Below are 22,373 nucleotides of genomic sequence, written 5' to 3' on the forward strand. Positions count from 1 at the left end.
AATCAGCTCTGTCTGCATCGTAGTCTAGCTGCAACGTATTAAATGGCCGCTGGGTTTAATCACAGTCATGCTTCTTTCCACAAACAGCTCCAAGTGCTCCTCCTCAAAGTGTTTCAGTCAGCAAGAATGATGGAAATGGCACTGCAGTTGTTGTAACTTGGCAGCCTCCCCCAGAGGACACGCAGAATGGAATGGTCCAGGAATACAAGGTAAAACATACAGTTTTGTTCTTGCAAATAATTGGCAAGCGACTGACAGATAATACGTTTGTGGTTACTTGGCTCCATCTGGTGGTAAAAAAAATCAAAGCACAACAAAATGAACCCACCATCTCATGTATTTTGGATTGTAGTTGGGATTTTTGTACATTTTTAAAATCCACCTTTGCTGAAAAAGTAAATCCAACTAAAATATCAGGGGAAAAGTTGTCAAAATTTACCCCTACACTGTTTGTTTCTATTTTTTGTTCTGTTTTTGAGAGAATTGCAGGCATAAAAACGGAAAGGGTAGTTTCCAATGTAAACATTAGGAAGTCAACAAAAATGAGCCTACCTCAAGGCCATGATTTCACATCATCATAAGAATAAACCTTACTTTAAATTAATCTAATTTTCATTACAAAACTATGTAAATAAGAATATCACGGCTAAAATTAGGTTTCCAGTGTTAATTCAGTAAATGAATGGAATGTCCGAAATAATTTTGGTTACACTTAGAGCCAAGCCAGAGGCGGTGGCATCCTCAGGTTTGAATCTAGGGAAACCGCTACCATTTTAAAGTCTAATGCTGGCTATTTAAAAACACTGCAAGGGCCTGATCAGCACCACAGTTGTTTAGGCACCTGAAAAGGAACAAGGGGAAAGAGCGCCTGTGGAGCTGTGAGCACAATCAGAATCTGGTCCTCGTGGTATTTTTAAATGGACAGCATTTGGCTTTAAAATGGCAGTGGCATTCCCAGATTGGACCCAATTAAATACCCAATTTTAGCCCCATGCCTATTTTAGTCATTAACTGGAAGCTCGTCTTCCTGCAATTTTCCTTATGTATCTTTAAGAACATAAGGGAATGACCATCTTATTCCCTCTCCTCAGCATCTGGGATTAGGGCTGAAGGTTTGAAGATGCCATAATTCTCAAGCTATCTTAAACCCCAAGAACGTCTCACTGAAAAAAAGAAATATTTAACTGTACAGTTAAGCTCTTGAAAGGGCATACAATATAGGTAACCGTAAGTCTTACCACTTCTGGCTTCTGAAAAAGAAGGGGAAATAAATTCCAGTCAAGGATATGCCTGTTCCCAATGCCAAAATTGCAAACTTATGAAGAGAATATTCATGGGTATGAACATATTACCTTTCTCTCAATACACAAACCACACATACCTAGCTGTCTAGCTGCTATTGTGTGTGTAAAGTGCCGTCAAGTCGCAGCCGACTTATGGGGTTTTCATGGCAAGAGACTAACAGAGGTGGTTTGCCAGTGCCTTCCTCTGCACAGCAACCCTGGTAATCCTTGGTGGTCTCCCATCCAAATACTAAACAGGGCTAACCCTGCTTAGCTTCTGAGATCTGACGAGATCAGGCTAGCCTGGGCCATCCAGGTCAGGGCAACTGCTATTAGGGGGATACAAGTAGGAACCCATGAGACTTGTGATGGAAAAAATCCCATCTGTTCCCCACAACTGCCTAATTTTTCTGCCCCCGATCACCACTTTTTTCACCCCTTTGCTGCCCCCACCATTGCTTTATCTCCTTTTCTCGCCTCGTATGCCACTTCCTTTCTTTTTTCACACTCACATTCTCTCATTATCATGGCCTTCCTTTTTTGGTTTCTCTTACTTCTCTGGACTTGCCCATCATCACTTCCTCTCCTTTCTCTATGCTGTGGTGCCCTGGGTTGCTTTTCAACCCCAGAATACAATCCATGATCTCACAGGGTTTCCAAAGATCTCAGTTGGCATTTTCCACTTTGGAGGGTCATAAACCCCTCTAATTTGTTTTGAATATTTTGGGATTTTTCTGTAAACCTTGGAGTTGCCTACAGTTTGCAGAAACATTTCCCTGTATATCACTGGCCCCACTGTATTAGATTTTTTGATCTGCAGTATTGAAGCCAGATTCAGAACTTGATATTTTTCCAGGTTAGAGGCAGGTAGAACTCCGACGTCTCTCATTTTAGTGTTTAAAGCATTAATTAAAAGACATCTCCCCCTTCCTATCTCACACACTATCTCAGGCTGACGCCTTCACACACGTTTTAAGGAAAGAATTCAGGTACACAAATTAAATTGAAAAAGGGATCATCATAGTATGGTGATAAGCAAATCAATTCTGTCTAGATAGCTTAGTATACTGTGATAGAGGCTAGATTCACAAATGCTAAAGCACATATTTACATCTTAAATTTGCTCTTTCTGGTTTCATAGTGCTTCAGCCCTGTACAACCCTTTTTTAGAATTTAAAAACTAAGAAACTGCTAGCAAAATATGATATCCAGTAATTATCTAAGCAGCGTTTTAACATTCTAAAAATAGCTGTATTATGCATGGTAGTATTATATTAATCCTTGCCCATGCCATTATCCCTTTTTATTTCCAATTACCTGAAAAACCAACTTCTTAGGAATGACAGACTTCCACTACTGCATTATTGTCACTGCACCAACTGTCTAGAGGCCTGTTGTTTACCTACCACATAGTTTGATGAAACATTGTTCCTGCCATATTTGTCAAGTGTCAAAAAATTGTCAGGCCAATTAGGCAGTTCTGTGCAGAATGGACTGGCAGTATGAATTGTAACAGTGCATATGTTCATATTTTCCAAATGTCTTCCGAATCTCTCAACCTTCAGGACCCGGTATTGAGAATGGGTGCAGGGGCTTTTGCGGGAAGGGTGACAGAAAGGTCTTTTCCACAGGCAAAGCTTCCTCTTTTCTTTTATTTAACTGTTTGCCTCCAATACATGGTTCTCTTGTTACAATAGATGTGGACAGGTGCAGAGATCCATTAGATTCCTCATTAATTTTAAATATTTAAAATACTTTTCGGTTCCCAGCATCTTTCACAGAAAACAGGTTGTTTATTACATTTTTTTATATTTGATGGAACTGGGAAGTACTCATGACGGAAGTTTCATTTAAAGGTTTAATGACGTTGAGGGGGCTCTAATCAATCACCAAGCACTCCTAAAATTAATTCTGAAGCTGAAAGGACAAGCATTGCTGAAGATCATATATAAGACGAAGAGGTGCTAGCTAGTTTTAGAGGACAGCCATACTGGTCTGCAATAGAACAGCTAGATTCCAGTCCAGTAGCACTCTAGAGACCAGCAAGCTTTTGGAGGGTATAAGCTTTGAAGCGTCACATTCCCTTTGTTATACCATTCCCACTCATACCTGATGAAGGGAGCTTTCACTCTCAAAAGTTGATACCCGAAAAATCTTGTTGGTCTCTAAGGTACTAGCTAGTACTTTGCACAGCATCTAGGCACAGCATTGCACAGCAAGAGTAATTATAAGGAAGGTATTGGCTGGTTGCATGGCTGTAAAATAGCCAGTGTTTTTGTAGCTTGCTTCTTTTAATGTAAGTTTGCTTTTAATGTAACTTGCTTCTTTTAATGTAAGTCCTCTGAGTAAGTCCAAACATGCTATAACTGATTTTATTTTATAACCTCTATTAGCTGTCGTAATGTTATTAAAGTCTTTGTGGGGGTGTGATTCTTTACTAGATTTGCCAGATTTAAGATTAGGATTATTCTTTGTGTGTGTGTAAAGTCCGGTCAAGTCGCAGCCGATTTATGGCGACCCCTTTTGGGGTTTTCATGGCAAGAGACTAACAGAGGTGGTTTGCCAGTGCCTTCCTCTGCACAGCAACCCTGGTATTCCTTGGTGGTCTCCCATCCAAATACTAACCAGGGCTGACGCTGCTTAGCTTCTGAGATCTGACGAGATCAGGCTAGCCTGGGCCATCCAGGATTATTCTTTAGTCCTCACTAAATCCCTTCCGGGGGGGGGGAGGTTGCTTGGTTCACAACTTGGGATCATCAGAGAAGTAGTGCCCCAACTTCTTCAGTTACATATCGTTTGATGTCTTGGTAGTTCTGTTTTTGATACATTATATGTCCCTTCTGGTCCTCAAGTCATAAACAATGGTTAGTTAGTGAAGGATTAGAAGATTTTATGGAATTTTAGACTATTGTATGCAGCTCTTTTGCTTCATCATTTTTTCTGGCAGCTGTCAGTCAACCAAATTGAGTAAGACACAATCTGACACCATTTTGCCAGTCATGCAAACTAGGTGACGTGACAAACCTGATGCTCTCTGAGATCAAAGGTGTCAGCATACATGCTCAGAGTGCATATTGTCTATTTCTGTTGGAGTATGCTTAGAGCGCCCTGACCTGGATGGCCCAGGCTAGCCTGATCTCGTCAGATCTCAGAAGTTAACCAGGGTCAGCCCTGGTTAGTATTTAGATGGGAGACCACCAAGGAATACCAGGGTTGCTGTGCAGAGGAAGGCACTGGCAAACCACCTCTGTTAGTCTCTTGCCATGAAAACCCCAAAAGGGGTCACCATAAGTCAGCTGTGACTTGACGGCACTTTACACACACACATATGCTTAGAGCACTGTAAATCAAATTGGTAGACTTCCAGTGTACTTGTGCCAAGTGCTTCTGAGAAGACACATACCTTATATTGTTACCAACAGTTAGTAGGCTGATGAATGTTCTGAATTTCTTACCATATGGGCTGTTCTGAATTTTCAAAATAGCAAACAAGCATTGTTGCATATTATCAGGTTGCACTCAGTAACCTTATTCACATGGTTATTCAGATGGTTTGTTTCTATTGGTGTTTATATTCATTTGTTAACAGCTTTTACAAAAGTCCATTAATGTTGCTGAATTCAATTCCCAGTCTAAAGCATAAAATGCCATATGGTACATTTGATGCTGTTATTCATATCTCTTGTTTAAAAGCCTGTGCTCATGAGATTTGCTTTATTATTCATAGGTCTGGTGCCTTGGCAATGAAAGTCGGTACCACATAAATAAGACAGTGGATGGTTCAACTTTTTCTGTAGTCATTCCATCTCTAGTTCCTGGTGTTCGATATAGTGTTGAAGTGGCAGCAAGTACTGGAGCTGGACCTGGAGTAAAGAGCGAACCACAGTTTATTCAGTTAGGTAAGCCATTTTGCAGTTTTGTCCAGTGTGCTTTGAATTCTAGGGTGCATCATGCGCTGTTGTTGCTGCAGGTGGTCAGGCATACACATACTTTAGTCACATGTCCATGTGAAGATGATTTTACTATTTGGATGGAGCCTACGTTTACAAAATGTGATATAGTAGTTGGAGTATTGCATACCATCAAGAAGGAGATCCTTGTTGAAATACCCACCTGTCATTAAACTTATGGGGCGATGGGGGCCTGGGGAGAGCGGCAACCCTTGCCAAGCCTTTTACAGCCCTCAGCTCTGCAGGTGAGCTGGGATCCTTCGGGCCCGCGTGACAGTGGTGGAGATGCTGGGGACAAGGTGGAACTGATGAAGCACTGGTTTTGCTTTTACTCAATCTGTGGAAGAGATGGTACATCTTCCCAAAAAGCGGCAGACTCACTACTAAAATTTTTATACCACTCAGTGTACCCATAGAGAATAGAAGAGGAAGCATTAAATAACTGATAGCCTATTGCTTTCCTAAAGCTCCTACTATAGGTCCATTGTACAAGAGATAGTTCCTCCAGCACAGAAATTGTTAACATTTCTTACAAATATATTAACTTTTTTTAATACATCATGCATTTATGAGACACTTCACTCAAATAAGTATGAATGTTAAGTGTATTATTCATGATGCATACCTATTATCTCCAGGATCAGAGGAGCATGTCTATTATATTAGGTACTGTGGAACACAGGCAGGATAATGCTGCTGCAGCATTGTTTGTGGGCTTTCTGTGTGTGTGTGTGTGTGTGTGTAAAGGGCCGTCAAGTCGCAGCCGACTTATGGCGACCTCTTATGGGGTTTTCAAGGCAAGAGACTAACAGAGGTGGTTTGCCAGTGCCAGAGGCAACCTAATTGGCCACTGTGTGAACAGACTGCTGAGCTTGATGGGCCTTGGTCTGATCCAGCATGGCCTTTCTTATGTTCAGTCATGTATGTTTATCAAGGTATCCATACATATTGTGTGTATACCCTTATACATACCATGTATATATTTATTATATAAATTGTCCTGCAGAACCCGTGATAAGAAAATTATAGATTGCCTAGGAGCTCTTGAAATTTAATGTACTGTATATTTTCTGTTTAGACAATGCTCCCCCCGCCATAAGCCAGTCGTTACTGCTAAACTGTATGTTTAAAAGTTCTTTGTGTGTAAAGCTCACGCATGAGGGGCTATGGGCTGCAATCACAGTGTTTTGGGTCTTTAACTCCAAAGTACATGTACATGAATATTCTGTTTTAACTTAGAAGTACAGGTAAAAGTAACCTGGGTAAGTTTTTGTTCCTTGTGTCCACAGGAGAATGTGCAATCGTGCACTCCTTCTGTATTAAAGAGTATGAAAGCATGCAAATACCTGAAGTGGCTCACTGAATGAAATCATTGCTCTCATGCTAATTAGTTCACAAATAGCATGTTATAATATGAGCCATTAGAGCAGTAAGAGTTCAAGGAGTTTTATTGTACGCCACACTCTTGAGACAGTCACTGCATGAACTGTGTACATAATAAAATGTGGGAATGTGTTTAATGGCATTACTGTATTTGCCTTAGACAACGCTGTTTATTTCTCTGAATTTTACGTAATGTTAGTGGGGTTTTTTTCTGTGATGAGTTGATAAGAAGTTTTAATGAGGCTACAGATAAATGCATTCTGTCACAATACAAACAACTCTGGAAGTCCTTTTTTAAAAAAATAATGAATAGATTCATTATGTTCATAATGTGAAAGGATGGTTTTCATGGAAGAAAAATCTGTGTCGCTGGTTTTTGTAGAATTAGAATGGCGCAGTTTTATGTGTTTCAGTATGGTCTCAGCTCCTATGAGATAGCAAATAAGATGTAAAATGGCAGTTTACGTTAATTAGTCACACCACACTTTATACAGTTAATCCCATCTGGCTGTATGGGTATTCCCCACACACACACACACACACACACACACACAATCTGATGCAACCCTATATAACCTTACACAAACAGGCATGTAATTTTTAAATCTGGAACGTTCTAAAGGGGCAAATGAAAAAGAAGAATTAGCTTGCTTGTTGAATTACAAGGTGCTTTTTAGGATCACCGAAGATGAAAATATCTGTGACATGAAATAAAATGCTCAGTCACCAGTAAAGGCACTTATTGCTGTCAACAATGGGTATTCAGCCTTGATGTTCTATAGAATACAATCCTGGACTGCCACAGAAGTGGAGATGGAGGTGAAGTGAAAGACAGAAATGCTGTGATGTGTGTATGCTGGCCATTGGCTGTAGCAACAATAAAATTAAAAGCTGTGATATGTGTTTAAAGAAAGCTTTACTATTCATTGTAAAATACATGTTCTAAAGTCAAAATGCTATTTACTGTTGTAAGGCTGAAAAAATGTACATTTCCCTATGTCTTTCCAGTTTTTGATGGAAACGAGCAGATTCAACATCAGCTCACGAGGTAATGTCAGGTTGTATGGAGAAAACCAGAAGATTCATTTTCTTGAGTTTATTACGATGTGGTGCACTTCTCTGCTGTGTTACTATTTCATGTTCATAATGTTTTCTCATTACAGTGGTTTTACGTCAGAAACATGACCCCACTTTAGAAGCCCAGTTCTGAAAAATTAATATATTTAGTATTTACCCTTTCAAATTTGGGCATATCTTTCAGATTCTCATGGGAACCCTGTGTCACCAGAAGATCAAGTCAGTTTAGCCCAGCAGATTTCTGATGTTGTAAAACAGCCAGCATTCATTGCTGGAATTGGTGCTGCCTGTTGGATTATCCTAATGGTTTTCAGCATTTGGTTGTACCGCCACCGAAAGAAGAGAAGTGGACTTGGTAGTACTTATGCTGGTATTAGAAAAGGTATTTTGTTGTATTCTTCTAAACTTTTGATTTATTTGTTAGTTTTTTTAATGTAAGGTCTTCTTCAGTCTCTTATGATAGAAGGCAGATAATAGTAAATGAAAGGGAAAACTAAGAATTCAGTGAAGGCCATTTCTGAAAACGTTAAACTACTTGGACCTTCTTCTGGCTTGAACAAAAGCCAGTTCAAATTGATCTTACAAAAGTTCTTATATCCTTTGACTCTGGCATGTTTTCAAGGAGAAATGTATATTACCAAACAATAGATATCCGGGGTGTTTCTCTGTTCTACCGCTCCCAATTTCAAATATAGACAATAACTTCAAGAAAGCTTTCTCAGCTTATTGGACATACTATGATGGCACTGATGGGAGAATGCAGTACTGTGATCATAGGAAGTCCAAAGAGTTAAGGATTGTTCTTGTCTCAACTAGCACTTCTGGTTGTGCCTGAGAAGCTGCATTCAGCCATTTCATATTAAGGGTTCATGATACAGCATGCTTCCAGCATCCCACTCCTATTAAAATTTAGCTCTGCACTAGCAGAAGCTCCTAGTCAGTCACTGAAGGCAGCCAATAAGAACACTTTGAAATAGCTTAGTATCAGTACTCTAATGGCATTCATAAGATATAAAATTGGATTATATAAAAGGTATTAAGAAGTGATTTTGGATTCCACAGCAGCATGAAGATCTGAAACAGAATGAACCCAGAAACACAAAAAAAAAAAAACCAGGAACCCAAACCCATTTTAATGGCAGATATCATTTTTCCTTCCATATTTCTCAGCCTTCCAATATTGCTTGAGCAGTTTGTGGATTTACACTCTATCAACCTGCTCAACCACACCCAAACATAATCAGCACCAAGCATAATCTGAACAGATGATATGGAACCAGTTGATTTAGCCCATGTCAAGGTTAATTCCCATGATTCAGTTCCATGCTGAATTAAAAATAAGATTCGTGGGACCCAGCGGTTCACTACCTGCTAGGGATGCAAAATATACAAGATGACCACTTCCCCAGACAGGATAGTTGAAAAGAAGGTAGTATGTAACTGAAGCAAGAGGATTTAGGATCAAGAAAGAAATTCATTGTCGTCCAACATGTGGAGTCTTAGGAATCTTATAATTAGTGTTGTGGTGGCTTCCTCTAGTGCACTCAGTGCAGCTGTGGCTGAAATTGACTGGTGTTGGTTGTTTTTCTTCTAGGACCTTTTTTTTTTTGGCTTTATTGTACTTCAATCAATTTTCTTCTAGCTTTACTAATTGTATGTTGCTATGCAATCTTTTAATCAAATTTCTATTAGATTAATACTACTTTGTCGGATGTAAATGAAGGCTGAACTCACAGCATGACATTTTAAAAAATATTCTCATAACTTGTTATCTAAATTTCTTTGCTGGTCTTTCAACCTGTAGGTAATGCTTTGTAAAATGTTCAGTAGTTCCACATATGTTAAAAAGTATGCTAATAAAGCTCTACCGGAAGCATAGTTATTAAATACGCTTGAAAGGAAAGCATAATGTTCAAGAAAATGGAAACCATAAGATAATCTGTCAATACTCAAGTCCCAAATGTCAGCACGAAAACTGAGGAACAGGGAACTTCATTAATTCATTTTCTTTCTTTGTTGAGCTTCTGGCTTGAGGCTTTGACAATAGTTAAAACCTTTCTATATTCGCACATAAATATCAGTGAGCATGTTAAGCATTGTATTAAAGTAAGCTTTGATAATTAGGTTGTGTAAAACTGAAAGATTTCACTTAGCTTGACCTCTCCCCAGTTCCTTATAAACAAAATTATATTGAGTGTTTAGCTCACAGGAAAAAAATAGTGATGAGAAGGTTTCATCTTTTCTTGTGTCCTTGTAATTTGCAGATTAGTGTGGGGATGGTTTATTCTTCCCTCAGTAGCCCTTATTTTAAATGCACCTTGTGTGTTTGTGTGTGTTAGCACGTGCGCACACTTTATTGCTGTAGCTCTGTGTTGGTTCTTAATGTCACTAAATTCCTTTGACCATGTGAAAGGAACCAGCAGAAAGAAATCACAATAGGACTCAGAGATTTTGTTTTTTAAAAAAATGCTTTACCACAAATGAAGGACAGTGCTTGAATTGGGAAATTGTTTTGGAGGCGTTCATTTTTGTTCTGCGCAATATTCCTGGAAGTAAAGTGGCTTGATAAGGAGCCACACACGTGCGGCATGTCCTACATTAGGCTTTTCTGATACCTTAGAGACTTAAGGGCCCTAGCCCATACAAAAACCAGACCTATGTGCAGCAAAAAAAGAAAGAAAAGAAAAGCCATTGGAGCATCTCAGCCACCCTTTGTGGCAAGGCTGCTAACCTGAATTCCATGGCTAAAACACATTTAGTAGCTATTGTGCTGCTTTTCTCACATGTCTTTGTTTTGCTCAGAATTGAAGGGCTTTCCATGGATTCCTTCTTCCTATTAGCAGTACAGAAAATATACTCTATTGTTCCATAGAAAAGGAAATGAGTGCTGTAAAGAAGAATGGAGTAAATGTTACTCTGGAGGTCTGCTGTATGATTACAAGTCTTATTGATTCAATTAAGTTCATGGAGCCTCTAAGAGTGAAAGCTTATTGGAGAGAATTATTTTATTCTGAACCTTTTCTGTTTAAGTGCAAGGGCTTTGACTTTAGACGGATTACTGAAGGTGAAGTTAATAGTTGAAAATAACAAAGTAATCTTTTTTAAAAAAAACAACAACCTGGAATTAGAAAACCTCTTTTTTGTATGCATCTATTTACTTTGTAAGAATTTTTTAAAATGCTGTAACGTTGGGCTGTTGCTATGGCGACATGTAAGACACTTCAGGGTGCAGAGATGGTAAAACATTTTATAGTTCTTCAGCTGCTTCTAATAATTGCTGGTTCTTTACCAAAATGCTTAAGTACCCTTATTGGCACATTTTACCAGCATTTATTTGATGCAGTGAAGAAAACAGTCAGGCAAAATAATTATAGTTGAAAAAGACCTGCTAGTCTTTGCTTTAAATGATTAAATAGTGTAGGGATTTCGTTTGTACATGGATTTGGAGCAGAACATAAGACACTAAAGTGAAGGTCATTCAGAGGCTAAACCACACTCTATTTTCCTCAAGAGCATAGTATACTAGAATGACATTCTTCCTCAGAAATGGTATCTGTGGAGACAAGACACCTTTTAAATCACAAATTTTGTTTTATTCACGTATCACTATGTCTGGACATATTTATCCCAGCTTTATGTTCTGTTGCTGCTTTGATTTATACTAATGTTGTATGGTCTCCCTTCCTGTCTTCAGCTTAATAACCAGTTGTTATTGTGTTTTGATTTTTCAGTCCCGTCTTTTACCTTCACACCAACAGGTATATATTTGCACTTTTCCCTTGACAGTTTGGCATGTGCCTGTGATACTGTGTTGTTCTTTCTTTTTCCTTCATATAACCTGGCACAATGTTATATGGTAGTAGATATTGTTACTTAAGGGGGAATAATCTGCACTGTTCTTTTATCCCTATTATGGATTTAACATTGCCAACTCAAGCATAAAGGTTTATATCCTTCGGAAGGCTGCATGACATCCTATAATCTGTCATGTCAATTTATTGCATGGTTTTTTGGCTAGCCCCCATTATTGCAAAGGTGCCCACTAATATCCTGCTCTTGCACAATAGACTGTTGAAGTACAAAGGACTCTGAATAAAAGAAGGCAGCATTCCCTGCTAATAAAGCTAAATGAAACACTGCTTGACACTGTAATAGAAGAACCTCTAAGAAATTCCTGTTTCATACACCAGTGTGTGTCCATGAGTAGGGTTGCCAGGTCCCTCTTTGCCACCGGCAGGAGGTTTTGGGGGCAGAGCCTGAGGAGGGCGGGGTTTGGGGAGGGGAGGAACTTCAACGCCATGGAGTCCAATTGCCAAATTTGCCTTTTTCTCCAGGGGAACTGATCTCTATCAGCTGGAGCTCAGTTGTAATAGCAGGAGATCTCCAGCTAGTACCTGGAGGTTGGCAACCCTAACCATGAGTTGCTATATAGATCATAGACTAACAGCCCATCCCTGAGCTGTCACCAGCCGGAGATGGCGGGGAGGAGGTGCCGCTGCGGCACCTCCTAACCTGTTTCCCTGGCGCTGAAAGCTCGAAAAAAGCCCTTTAAAGGGCTTTTTGCCCCATAGAGAACAGCAAGGCTTCGCCTGCTAAAAAGCAGGCACAGCACCACCTCGCCACCAGCGTGCTGAGCTGAAAGGGCATGCCCTGGGAATGCCCCTGGGGACACCAGAACGCCCTCCCAGAATGCCGTCACAGGACTTTACGGCAGTGGAAGGCCTGGCAGCGTCCCAGGGTGGAAGGCCTGGCAGTATCCTGGCCTCCCCGCCAGTGTTGGGGCCACTTATGGTGGAATAAATAGCCTGGACGCTGGCGTGGGGGGCCCCAACACCGGTGCATCCCCTTCCTGGCCTCCTGAGGACTTTTGTCCTCAGAAGTTAGGAATGCGCTGTTTGTTCTCATTCTGTGCTGAAACCTTTTCTCTGAGCAACTGAGCAACATACATGTAAAAACAACTTCTAGTGATAATTTCACTGTGGTCATAGATGAAATATGGGTTGCTATCCTGTGTTAGCATTTACTGCACAGTCCTCTAAGCCCATAAAATGAATGCTTGGTGGTTACTCTAGTTACCAGTGCTAATGAATCCAAATTCTCCTTTTAAGTATTGAGCATCTCTGGGGATTATTGTAGTGTCAAAAAAGCAATCTTAGCAAGTATGCCCACATTATTAAATATTACTTTCTTATTAGTGCTTCAGTAATGTACTGTATGTTCCTGATTTGTATGTTTATATTGTTTTGAATCATATTTGGATTTTAACTTTCTTGCATAAGAAGAGTCAGTTATTCACAGTTCTTCAAAAAGAACATGTTAGAGTGGATTTATTCAGGTTGTTGAAAATCTTTGTGAGGCTTTGAAGTGGTTATTTCAATTTTAATTTTTTTTGCCCTGTTTTGCATTATTTTCTAACCTAATGTTAATCTTTAACCTGTGGGGTATTATTGGTCAACACTTTCATGGGTTGATCACATTCAAATTTTGGTTTTGAGCTCTGCAGGGAAAATAGATATGCGTAAATTTAAGCACATTATGAGTTTTATTAAGATCATTCACATGCTTAAATTTTACATGCAGGCCTAAAGTGCCAGGTACTTTACAGGAGGAAAATCTTCCAAATAGTGAAGACTGAAATAGCAGCACAACAGAAAGATTTGATAAAGAGTAGTTTCAAATGCAGGGTATATTTAATTTTTTTTTTCGTGATTCAGAGTCCCACTGGTTTAGTTCCACTGAATTTAAATGGTAGCAGTCCTTCTTCTTAAGCAACACATTCCGCAAAAGGCCTGTGTACTATTGGCTGCTACATTTTAATCCTGTTATTGTAATCACTGCAAGCAGTTATCTCTCTCTTGCAGACCCCCAATTTGGAGTTCTTCTAAGGAGCAGAATTTGGCTGCCTTTTAAAACACATTCCTACTTGGGAAATGCATAGCTGTGGAATTCAACATAGTTTGCACGGAGGGAAAGCTGCTTAACCCTTTGCTTAGCCTGATGATGGTGGTCACCTATTAATGCACTCCTAAGAGCACTGGAGTAGGAAGGATGGAACTCTGTTTTGGATTGCCCTGTAAATTACATCAAGTTTATTTGGGTCAGGTTTATTTTCTTTTTGATATTTTCAAAACACTCCCGTATCTATAAACATATTTGGAAACCATAGACCAGTTAATCTGAAAGGTGCCACAATATATTTTGTAAAAAAGAAAGCAAACATTGAATATGTTGTCTCTAAGCAATCTTTTATTGTTACTCTATGGGTTAAAAATTCTAAAATGTTGGAATTTAGAATGTTTGCACACAAAGCGTACGTATATGACAAATGGACATGCTGAACTAGAAACTGCTATTAAAACATTGTGTAATTTGGTGCTAGTGAGCCAACAATGGGCCTTTTTTCCTATGCATCTTTCAAAAATTCAGCATGAACAACATTCAAAGAATTCATTTAACCATTGTACCATTTTTATTTTCTGTTTTAGTAACATATCAAAGAGGAGGAGAAGCTGTTAGCAGTGGAGGAAGGTAATTGATATGTGCTTTTTTTGGTTTCCTACAACTCATGCAAAAGAATGAACTGCCATTTTCAGCCTGGCTGCGTTGAAGTTATGAGCAAAAGTGCTTTTCAGAAAATAAAACAGCAGAGGGAGCACTTTAACTTCAAATTATATCTTGCTGGTTTGGGAGATGGTTAGAGTAGGTGAATTGTGCCATTGAAGACTACAAAAATATAGTGAAGACAGTAAAGTAAAACAAGTGTCAGTAGGAAAGCATGCTTATGCTGCAGCTGCCTACTTGTTAAATATCAAAAACAACATTAATAGCAACCATGACTTAATGCAAATGGTACATAAGAAGTCCAGAGAAGGCCAATGGGTTTTGTGAAACTATTGCATTTCTGTAATCAGATTGTAACTAAGTCTTAAGCTAATCAACCAACACTCTTCCCGTGCAAATGTATTTCATTGCAAATTTAGGGTCAAGCTACAGAAAACAATGGAGTTCAGTGATCGGGCTCTTAAAAAGGAGCCATGGAGGGAATCAATAGGAATTAGGGCTGTGATGCTGTGAAAGAAGAATGTCAGTCTTCACACCCTATTTTGGGTTGTTTTTCAAAAATTAGACCCTTCCCTGGCTGATTTGAGCCTAAGGGATGAAAGCAGTCAGGTACCTGCTTTGTGCCAGTATTTTTCAGCTACTGGGGTTTAATTCAGCCTGGGGCACTATGATTTCTAAATGGGTGAAGGGAGGAAAATTAACATTCTCTCTTTTGGAGCAGTGCGGTCCCCAATCCATATCAGGCCTCTTGCAACTGCTTTTTAGGGCCATGTTTGCATATTGGGTTACAGTAAGCAGAACATACAATAAGTTGCCGCATCTCGTCCTTAATAGTGGAGGCAGCATGCCTTAACATTGAGAAGCACTTTGGGATGCAGAGATCAATGCAGCACAATGCGCATTTCTGCCATGACTGGCAGTGGCTCTCTAGGTTGTCAGCCAGAGAGTTTTGTCCAGCTCTGGCATCCTTTACAAAATTGCCAATATGAGATGTTCTGCACTCCCTTTTGTTTTTCCAGTGGAGGCAGGTGAGCAGTGCAGTCTCCAATGGATCTGCATTGGGACCCGTGCTATTTAATTTATTCATACATGACCTGGAATTGGGGGTAAACATTAAGATAGCAACATTTGTGTATGACACCAAGTTGTTTCGGATGGTGGTTAGAAAATTCCCTCCCTCTCCCATAATACTAGAATTTGGAGTCACCCTATGAAAATGGACGAAGGTTTAAGACAGGCACAAGGTAGTCTTACTTTGCACAATGGGTGTGTTGACAAAGCAAGAGGAGGTACATCGAACAGGATGCTGGGATTAGCAAACAGTAGTGTTTTATGATTATTTTCAAGTCTAAAGAAGAACCAAAATGATAAAGATTAGAGTGTACTGAAAAGTTACTGCAGGGTCCTCCTTGTCATGTCTGTTGTGACATACACAACAAACAAGAGAAATTGCATGCATTTAACATTGTAACTGCTACTGCGCAGGGGTGTAGCACTCCCAGCACATTGTGTGAGTAAAGGCTATTGCTACAGACGAACGAAAGTCCCTCTGCAACACAAGCGATGAGGTACCATTCTGCTCTATCCCATATACAGAGATATCAACATATACAGAGAGTAGAACTGGAGTTGTCATCTCTACAGGACACACAGTGTTTTCTTGGCATTTATATTGTCTAGTTAAAAATAGTAATATTCCAAGTGAATCATTCATAACATTTTTAACAATTGATTCCAGACATTGTGGAAAACATATTTGATTAGTATTTATTCATGGACTTGTCCTTGGGAGGTCCCTTTTGTCCTGATTTCCCAAAATTTAAGCTCAGACTCTTGCATTAGACTTATGATATATCCTGGATCCAAAGAATATTACAGCTAGTTCTCCATACCCAAGGGAGCTTTGGACCTATGCTAATAAAAGAGTAATCCTCTCTGCTGCATTTCATAACTGAGGGGGTAACTAAAAGCAATTTGTTATAAGGCATATCTGTGATATGGACTGGCAGAAGTGTATTGTTCTTGTTATGCTCTTGAGCAGAATGTGTTTTGGACTAGGTTACTGGAGAAGATTAACTATGTATGTTACTTACTTGCTCTTCTTTGTAATATCCATTATCATAGCCAGGCTGAAATGGAGGCAAATGTTTTGTTTTATTATATTAAGGAATGATACGCATATTGACACCAATACAATTATAAATATTGCCTCGATTTCATGGTACAACAGAGTCCCCTCAGGAAGACAAGATAGTATGTTATCAATCACAACAGTAGAAGACAGAAATGGTTTAATGGAGAGGTTATGAAAAGGGTCCTAGTAAATTTCAGAGATCTCTCATCTCTTCCCTTTTTGGAAATATTTCCAGGACACTGCAAGTCCTTCCTTCTCACCTTTGGTCAACAGAGTGCAGAACTGTTAGCTTACCTGGACTCTTCTCCCCTTTCTCCAAGCCTGGGAGAAAGGAATCTTTTACTTTCATTCAAGCTTCAAAGTCTGTCACCAAATTGTACTGCTACAAGGTAGGCCCAACAAAAATAACAACAGAAAACCTCTGGTGCTCACATAAAGCTCTCCGCTCAAACTGATTCAACACATCATTAACAACTTACAAACCTGTGCTGGACAATGATGCTCCTCTCTCTCACACATTGGAAAGTAAACCTTTTCTTGCCCACAGATAGGGATGTGCACCATTTTGTTTGGTATTTTTTGGGTTCGAGTAGACTGGGAAATTTTCAAAAAAAAGCCGAAAAAGCTGAATCCCCATACCATTATGGGGGGGGGGGAGGCTGGGTTTCCCCCCCCCCAGAAATTTGAATTTTTGGGGGTCTATTAAATCCAAACCTGAAAAATTCCATCTGCCTCCAAAGTCCACGTGGGCTCAGAGGTGGCAAGTAGCACAGAGCTGAACTCTGAGCTTGGCCAAGCTTAGCCCAGCATTCACCTCTGCACCACCTGCCGCCCCTGAGACCCAGCCAGCCAGCAGGTAAGGGAGGGAGGGAAGGAAGGGGAGAGGTGATAATAAATTGCCTCCATTTTTCTGGGATTAACCACCACCACCCCTCTAAAAATACTAATAAGGTATTTTAAAGGTTTCTTTTGGTTCAGTTTTGTTGGATGCACACGTCTACCCACAGACAACATCCTAACCTTAAACAACTTCTCGCCCACAACTATGCCTTTCCTAACATGGACGCAAACTTTGGGACCAGGTTCTGCAGCAAATCAAGATGCCTACTCTGTCCCTATATTCACTCTGACAACACAATCATTGGACCTAACAACACCAGTCTCAGGTTCATTCACTTCTTCATCAGATGCAAGCAATGCCTTTCCACCCTCTACATCGGTTCAATGGGAGTAAATGGACACAAACCCAACAGTAAAAACCTTTACAATCAAAAACCAATGGTAGAACACTTCCAGGCCATTCCATTGCTGAGTCATAGTTCTCAAACTAAGAAGCTTCAAAAGGAGATAACACTGTGAGATTGCTGAGCTTCTGTGAGATTGCTGAGCTTGAGTTCATTCACAAGTTCAGAACAATGCCCCCTACCCGGGCTGAATAGGGACATAGGATTCTTATCTCACTGCAGATGCTAATGTTCTGCCCAAGTATTTCCCCTTTACTCTAATCAAGCTTTGTAACATCTTTCTTTGTAACATCTCTTCCATCTTCTGATTGAGATATAAGGACTCAGAGATTTGACTCGTGAAATCTCATACCCTGAAAATCGTGTTGGTCTCTAAGCACTCATATTTAGCTGCTCTACCTGCAGACCAACATGGCTATCCTCTGAAACAAGTTGTACTTGTGTTTGCTTTTTGTGGTTCTTAGGATCCATTCTTGCTGTGGACCCTGAGTTCAGTGCCATGTCATGCTTATGAAATATTGCCTGGACAACGAGAAGCCTCACAGTTTTGTTTGTTTGTTTGTCCAGAAATCACCTGTGATTTATTGTAATTCCATGGAGCATTCAGAAAATCTCATAGCTCGGGTACAAGCACTAAAACTCTAATGACATATACATTCCAATAGGCTGTTATACATTCCAATACATTCCCTCCCCCTTATGTCCAGGTGGTTTCCCTTTCCCCAGAGGCCTCCAGCGTTATTTAAGCTTCTCAAGGTCACTTTCTGCAGTGACGTGAGAATTTACAGAACGCCTCCCCTATACACACTGACCCACTTTCCCAACTCCCGCCCGGGATTCAGACTAAAGGTCATGCAAAACAACATTTTGATCCGGTTACCAAAACAAGTAAATCACTACAGTGAGGGGAAAAAGTATTTGATCCCCTGCTAAATTTGCCCGTTTGCCCTCTGACGAAGAAATGACCAGTCCATAATTTTTCTGCTAAGGGGACAGGACACCTTCACCGCATCGAAGGGACGGTGGACGGGACCATGTATCGTCAAATCTTGGGTGAGCACCTCCTTCCCTCAGCCAGGGCATTGAAAATGGGTCGAGGATGGGTATTCCAGCATGACAATGACCCAAAACACACGGCCAAGGTAACAAAGGAGTGGCTCAAGAAGAAGCACATTAAGGTCCTAGAGTGGCCTAGCCAGTCTCCAGACCTTAATCCCATCAAAAATCTGTGGAGGGAGCTGAAGGTTCGAGTAGCTACACATCAGCCTCGAAATCTTACTGACTTGGAGAGGATCTGCAAAGAGGAGTGGGACAAAATACCTCCTGAGATGTGTGCAAACCTGGTGGCCACCTACAAGAAACGTCTGACCTCTGTAACTGCCAACAAGGGTTTTGCCATAAAGTACTAAGTCATCTTTTGCAAAGGGATCGAATACTTATTTCACTCATTATAATGCGCATCAATCTCTGACTTTTGTCTTCTGGGTTTCTGGGGTTGTTATTCTGTCTCTCACAGCTACAATAGACCTACCATTAAAATTATGGACTGGTCATTTCTTCATCAGAGGGCAAACAGGCAAATTCAGCAGGGGATCAAATACTTTTTTCCCTCACTGTACAAACATTATGGCTGGTATTGGCTTTAAACAACTTGACATCACCATAGAACTGCTGTGTGCTCTTGCTGGCTTTATCTTTGTGTTTGGGTATGGATGCTTCCCTGTAAGACATACCACCACATTTCTCTGCCCCTCAATCCACTTTGGAACCACAGTGAAGTTTGGATTATCACGGTTTCCTCATTTAGCTTTATTTCATGGATTGCAGTATGTGAAGATACTTGGAGGCCTACCCTGGTCATTGGTCAGAACCTCCTGCTCAAAGAAGTAGCTGTAAGCCACTGTTATGCCCTATTACTCTGCCTCTTTTGGTATCTTGCCTGTCCGCCCTTGAGTGATACACATTGCATTGTGAGTGTGAGTATGCACACCATGCATATGCACACATTTGGAATGTTTGTATTGCAACAATGTCATTTTTGTGTTTCATATAGTTCCATTCGATTAAACTATTTCTGATATTACCATATTCAGAATCTCAGTACTTCTAAACTTGTAGTGGGAGTCTTGTCATTATATTATTGTTGTTGTTGTTGTTGTTATTAATATGCTGCCCATCCCAGCCAAGCAGGGCTCAGGCTGGTTTACAATAAGGTTAAAACATCTCATGCAGTAATATAAACATCAGACGCAAAAAATTTATTAAAATAAAATAAAAGTTTACATTTAAAATACAGCGTTCACTAATCAGTCACACACACCCGGCTGTTGCGACAATAAATCACGTCTTAACAGCATGGGGGAATTGCCACAAATTCAGCCTGGATAAATTGGGAGAAAGAGGCTGGGGAGGGAGAGGGCTGGAAGGAAGGGGCAAGTGGGAGGGGAAGCGCAAAAATCCAGGCCAGTGAATAGATGTAAACTGTCGCTGCCCTCAACCATAGGCCTGGCGGAACATCTCTGTCTTACAGGCCCTCTGGAACTGGGAAAGATCTGTCAGGGCCTGGGTCTCCTTGGACAGGGAGTTCCACCAGGAAGGGGGCCATGACCAAAAAAGCCTCTTGGTTGCTGCTTGCATTGGTCATTGCCCCAATTAGATGCATGGCCAGGTGTAAAATCAAAATGGCTATCTTCTAGGGGTGCCAGATGGCGGAAGGAAGCTTTTCTTCCTTATGTTCAGATGAATCGAGTGTAATTTGGGGCCAAATTGTAAAGAGGCTCTTTCTACATGGACACTGTAGAGAATATGTATCTCCTGGCCACATACAGTAACAGAGATGGATGTTGGTAAATATTCTCAGATGTCTTCTTTACTTTATGTTCAATCCAAAATATCTTAACTTCAGTCAAAGTTTTTCCCCAGAAGTTTTGGATGCCATTGACATCATGTTCAGTTGCTCAATAATGAGCATTCCCTATATTTTTATAGATGCCCTACATTCAAGTATGTCGTACAAATCCATAAACCTCTCTTTTCCTAGGATATATTTCATTTTGCAGTAATTCTTACGCTAGCCTTAATTGACTCGTCCCCTGTAGATTTTAGTTTAAAATTCAATTCACCTATTTGATTCAGTGTCCCCTAAGCCAAATACTATCTCTGGGTTTTGCTCATTGATGATAATCCTGTGGTTGAAGAAAATTAGTACTTTTTGATTATACCTCTTACATATCCAACTGCTTACTTAGAAATTGCACCTGCTCAAAGATTAACCTTTCTGCAGGATAAAAAAAGAGTTTGTAATATCTTTACCTGAGTTCCAGAAATCTGTCAAGTTTCCAGTTTATTCAGTGTTGCATTTGCAGTTTCATTGATGCTCTCTTTAGTAGAGCATGGCATTTACAGGAATTTCTGATGAGCTCAAGCATTCCAAATAGATTTTGGTTCCTAACAGAAATACACTTTTTGGGATTTTAACTGGTAAAAATATGCCTCTGTCTTTTTAAAAAAATTATGTCGACTTTCTATCCTCTCAGATCTATCTTTTGGTTGTAGTGGATTGATCTTATCACTAGGGAACTGTAAGTTCTCTTTCCTCTTTCTACTATTACCTAACAAAATACTCCCTGTGGGAAATTATTCTTTATGTCCACTTTCACAGAAAGCCATATGAATGTAGTATGAACACAGAGTGCCAGATATCTGCTTTTTTCTCCCCTGGTAAACTATTGTGTCTCTAGTCACATTTATGTGTGTTCTATGTGCTCTGCTTGCTATTCTAGAACTGGTGGTTTATGATGTCTCTAAAATCATGCTCTTCCTAATTTAATGAATTTAGAAGCTGCTGTCCCAGTTCTGTATATAATGAGGATAAACATATAATGTTTTCTATAAGTAACTTGCAGTTTCTTCAGAAAAGAAAATTAAGACATTATATAGTTCTTATACATAACCGTAACCTTCAGTCTGACATAGAATCATAGGGTTGGAAGGGGCCATACAGGCCATCTAGTCCAACCCCCTGCTCAATGTAGGATAAGCCTAAAGGATCCCTAACAAGTGTTCATCCAACCACTGCCTGAAGACTGCCAGTGAGGGGGAGCTCACCACCCCCCTAAACTGCCGATTCCACTGCTGAACTACTCTTACTTAAAAAAAAGTCCTAATATCCAGCCAGTACCTTTCTGCCCACAATTTAAACCCATTATTGTGAGTCCTATCCTCTGCTGCCAAAAGGAACAACTCCCTGCCCTCCTCTAAATGACAGCCCTTCAAATACTTAGAGCAATCATGTCCCCCCTCAACCTCCACTTCTCCAGACTGAAGATTCCCAAGTCCCTCAGCCTTTCCTCATAGGGCTTGATCTCAGGGCCCCAATCATCCTCATCACTCTGCTATGCACCTGTTCCATTCTGTCCACAACCTTTTTGAAGTGAGGCCCCCAGAACTGCACACTACTCGAGGTGCAGCCTGACCAATGCAGTATACTGCAGGACTATGACATCTTGTGATTTGGATAACATGCCTCTGTTGATATACCCCAAGATCACAACCTTTTTTCCTGCTTCTTCACACTGGCTGATAATATTTAGCTTACAGTCCACCCATACCCCAAGATCTTGTTTACATTTACTGCTACCCAGAAGTGTATCCACCATCCAGTACATGTGCTTCTCATTTTTGTTACCCAGATGTAGAACTCTGCACTTGTTGTTGAATTGCATCTTGCTCACATCCACCC

At 40.2% G+C, this 22,373-nt stretch overlaps 1 protein-coding gene across 1 annotated transcript in view; it reads left to right on the forward strand.

The window, feature by feature from the left end:
- Positions 1-22,373, forward strand: part of ROBO1 (roundabout guidance receptor 1) — a 711,324-nt gene that overhangs the window by 647,394 nt on the left and 41,557 nt on the right. The window contains exons 17-21 of the mRNA XM_056858074.1: positions 88-209; positions 5,011-5,182; positions 7,878-8,075; positions 11,425-11,451; positions 14,179-14,221. Of these exons, the coding sequence (XP_056714052.1) occupies positions 88-209; positions 5,011-5,182; positions 7,878-8,075; positions 11,425-11,451; positions 14,179-14,221 (562 nt within the window). The remainder of the gene's footprint in view (positions 1-87; positions 210-5,010; positions 5,183-7,877; positions 8,076-11,424; positions 11,452-14,178; positions 14,222-22,373) is intronic.

The sequence above is a fragment of the Euleptes europaea genome, chromosome 12 (assembly GCF_029931775.1).
Source record: "Euleptes europaea isolate rEulEur1 chromosome 12, rEulEur1.hap1, whole genome shotgun sequence".
NCBI lineage: Eukaryota > Metazoa > Chordata > Lepidosauria > Squamata > Sphaerodactylidae > Euleptes > Euleptes europaea.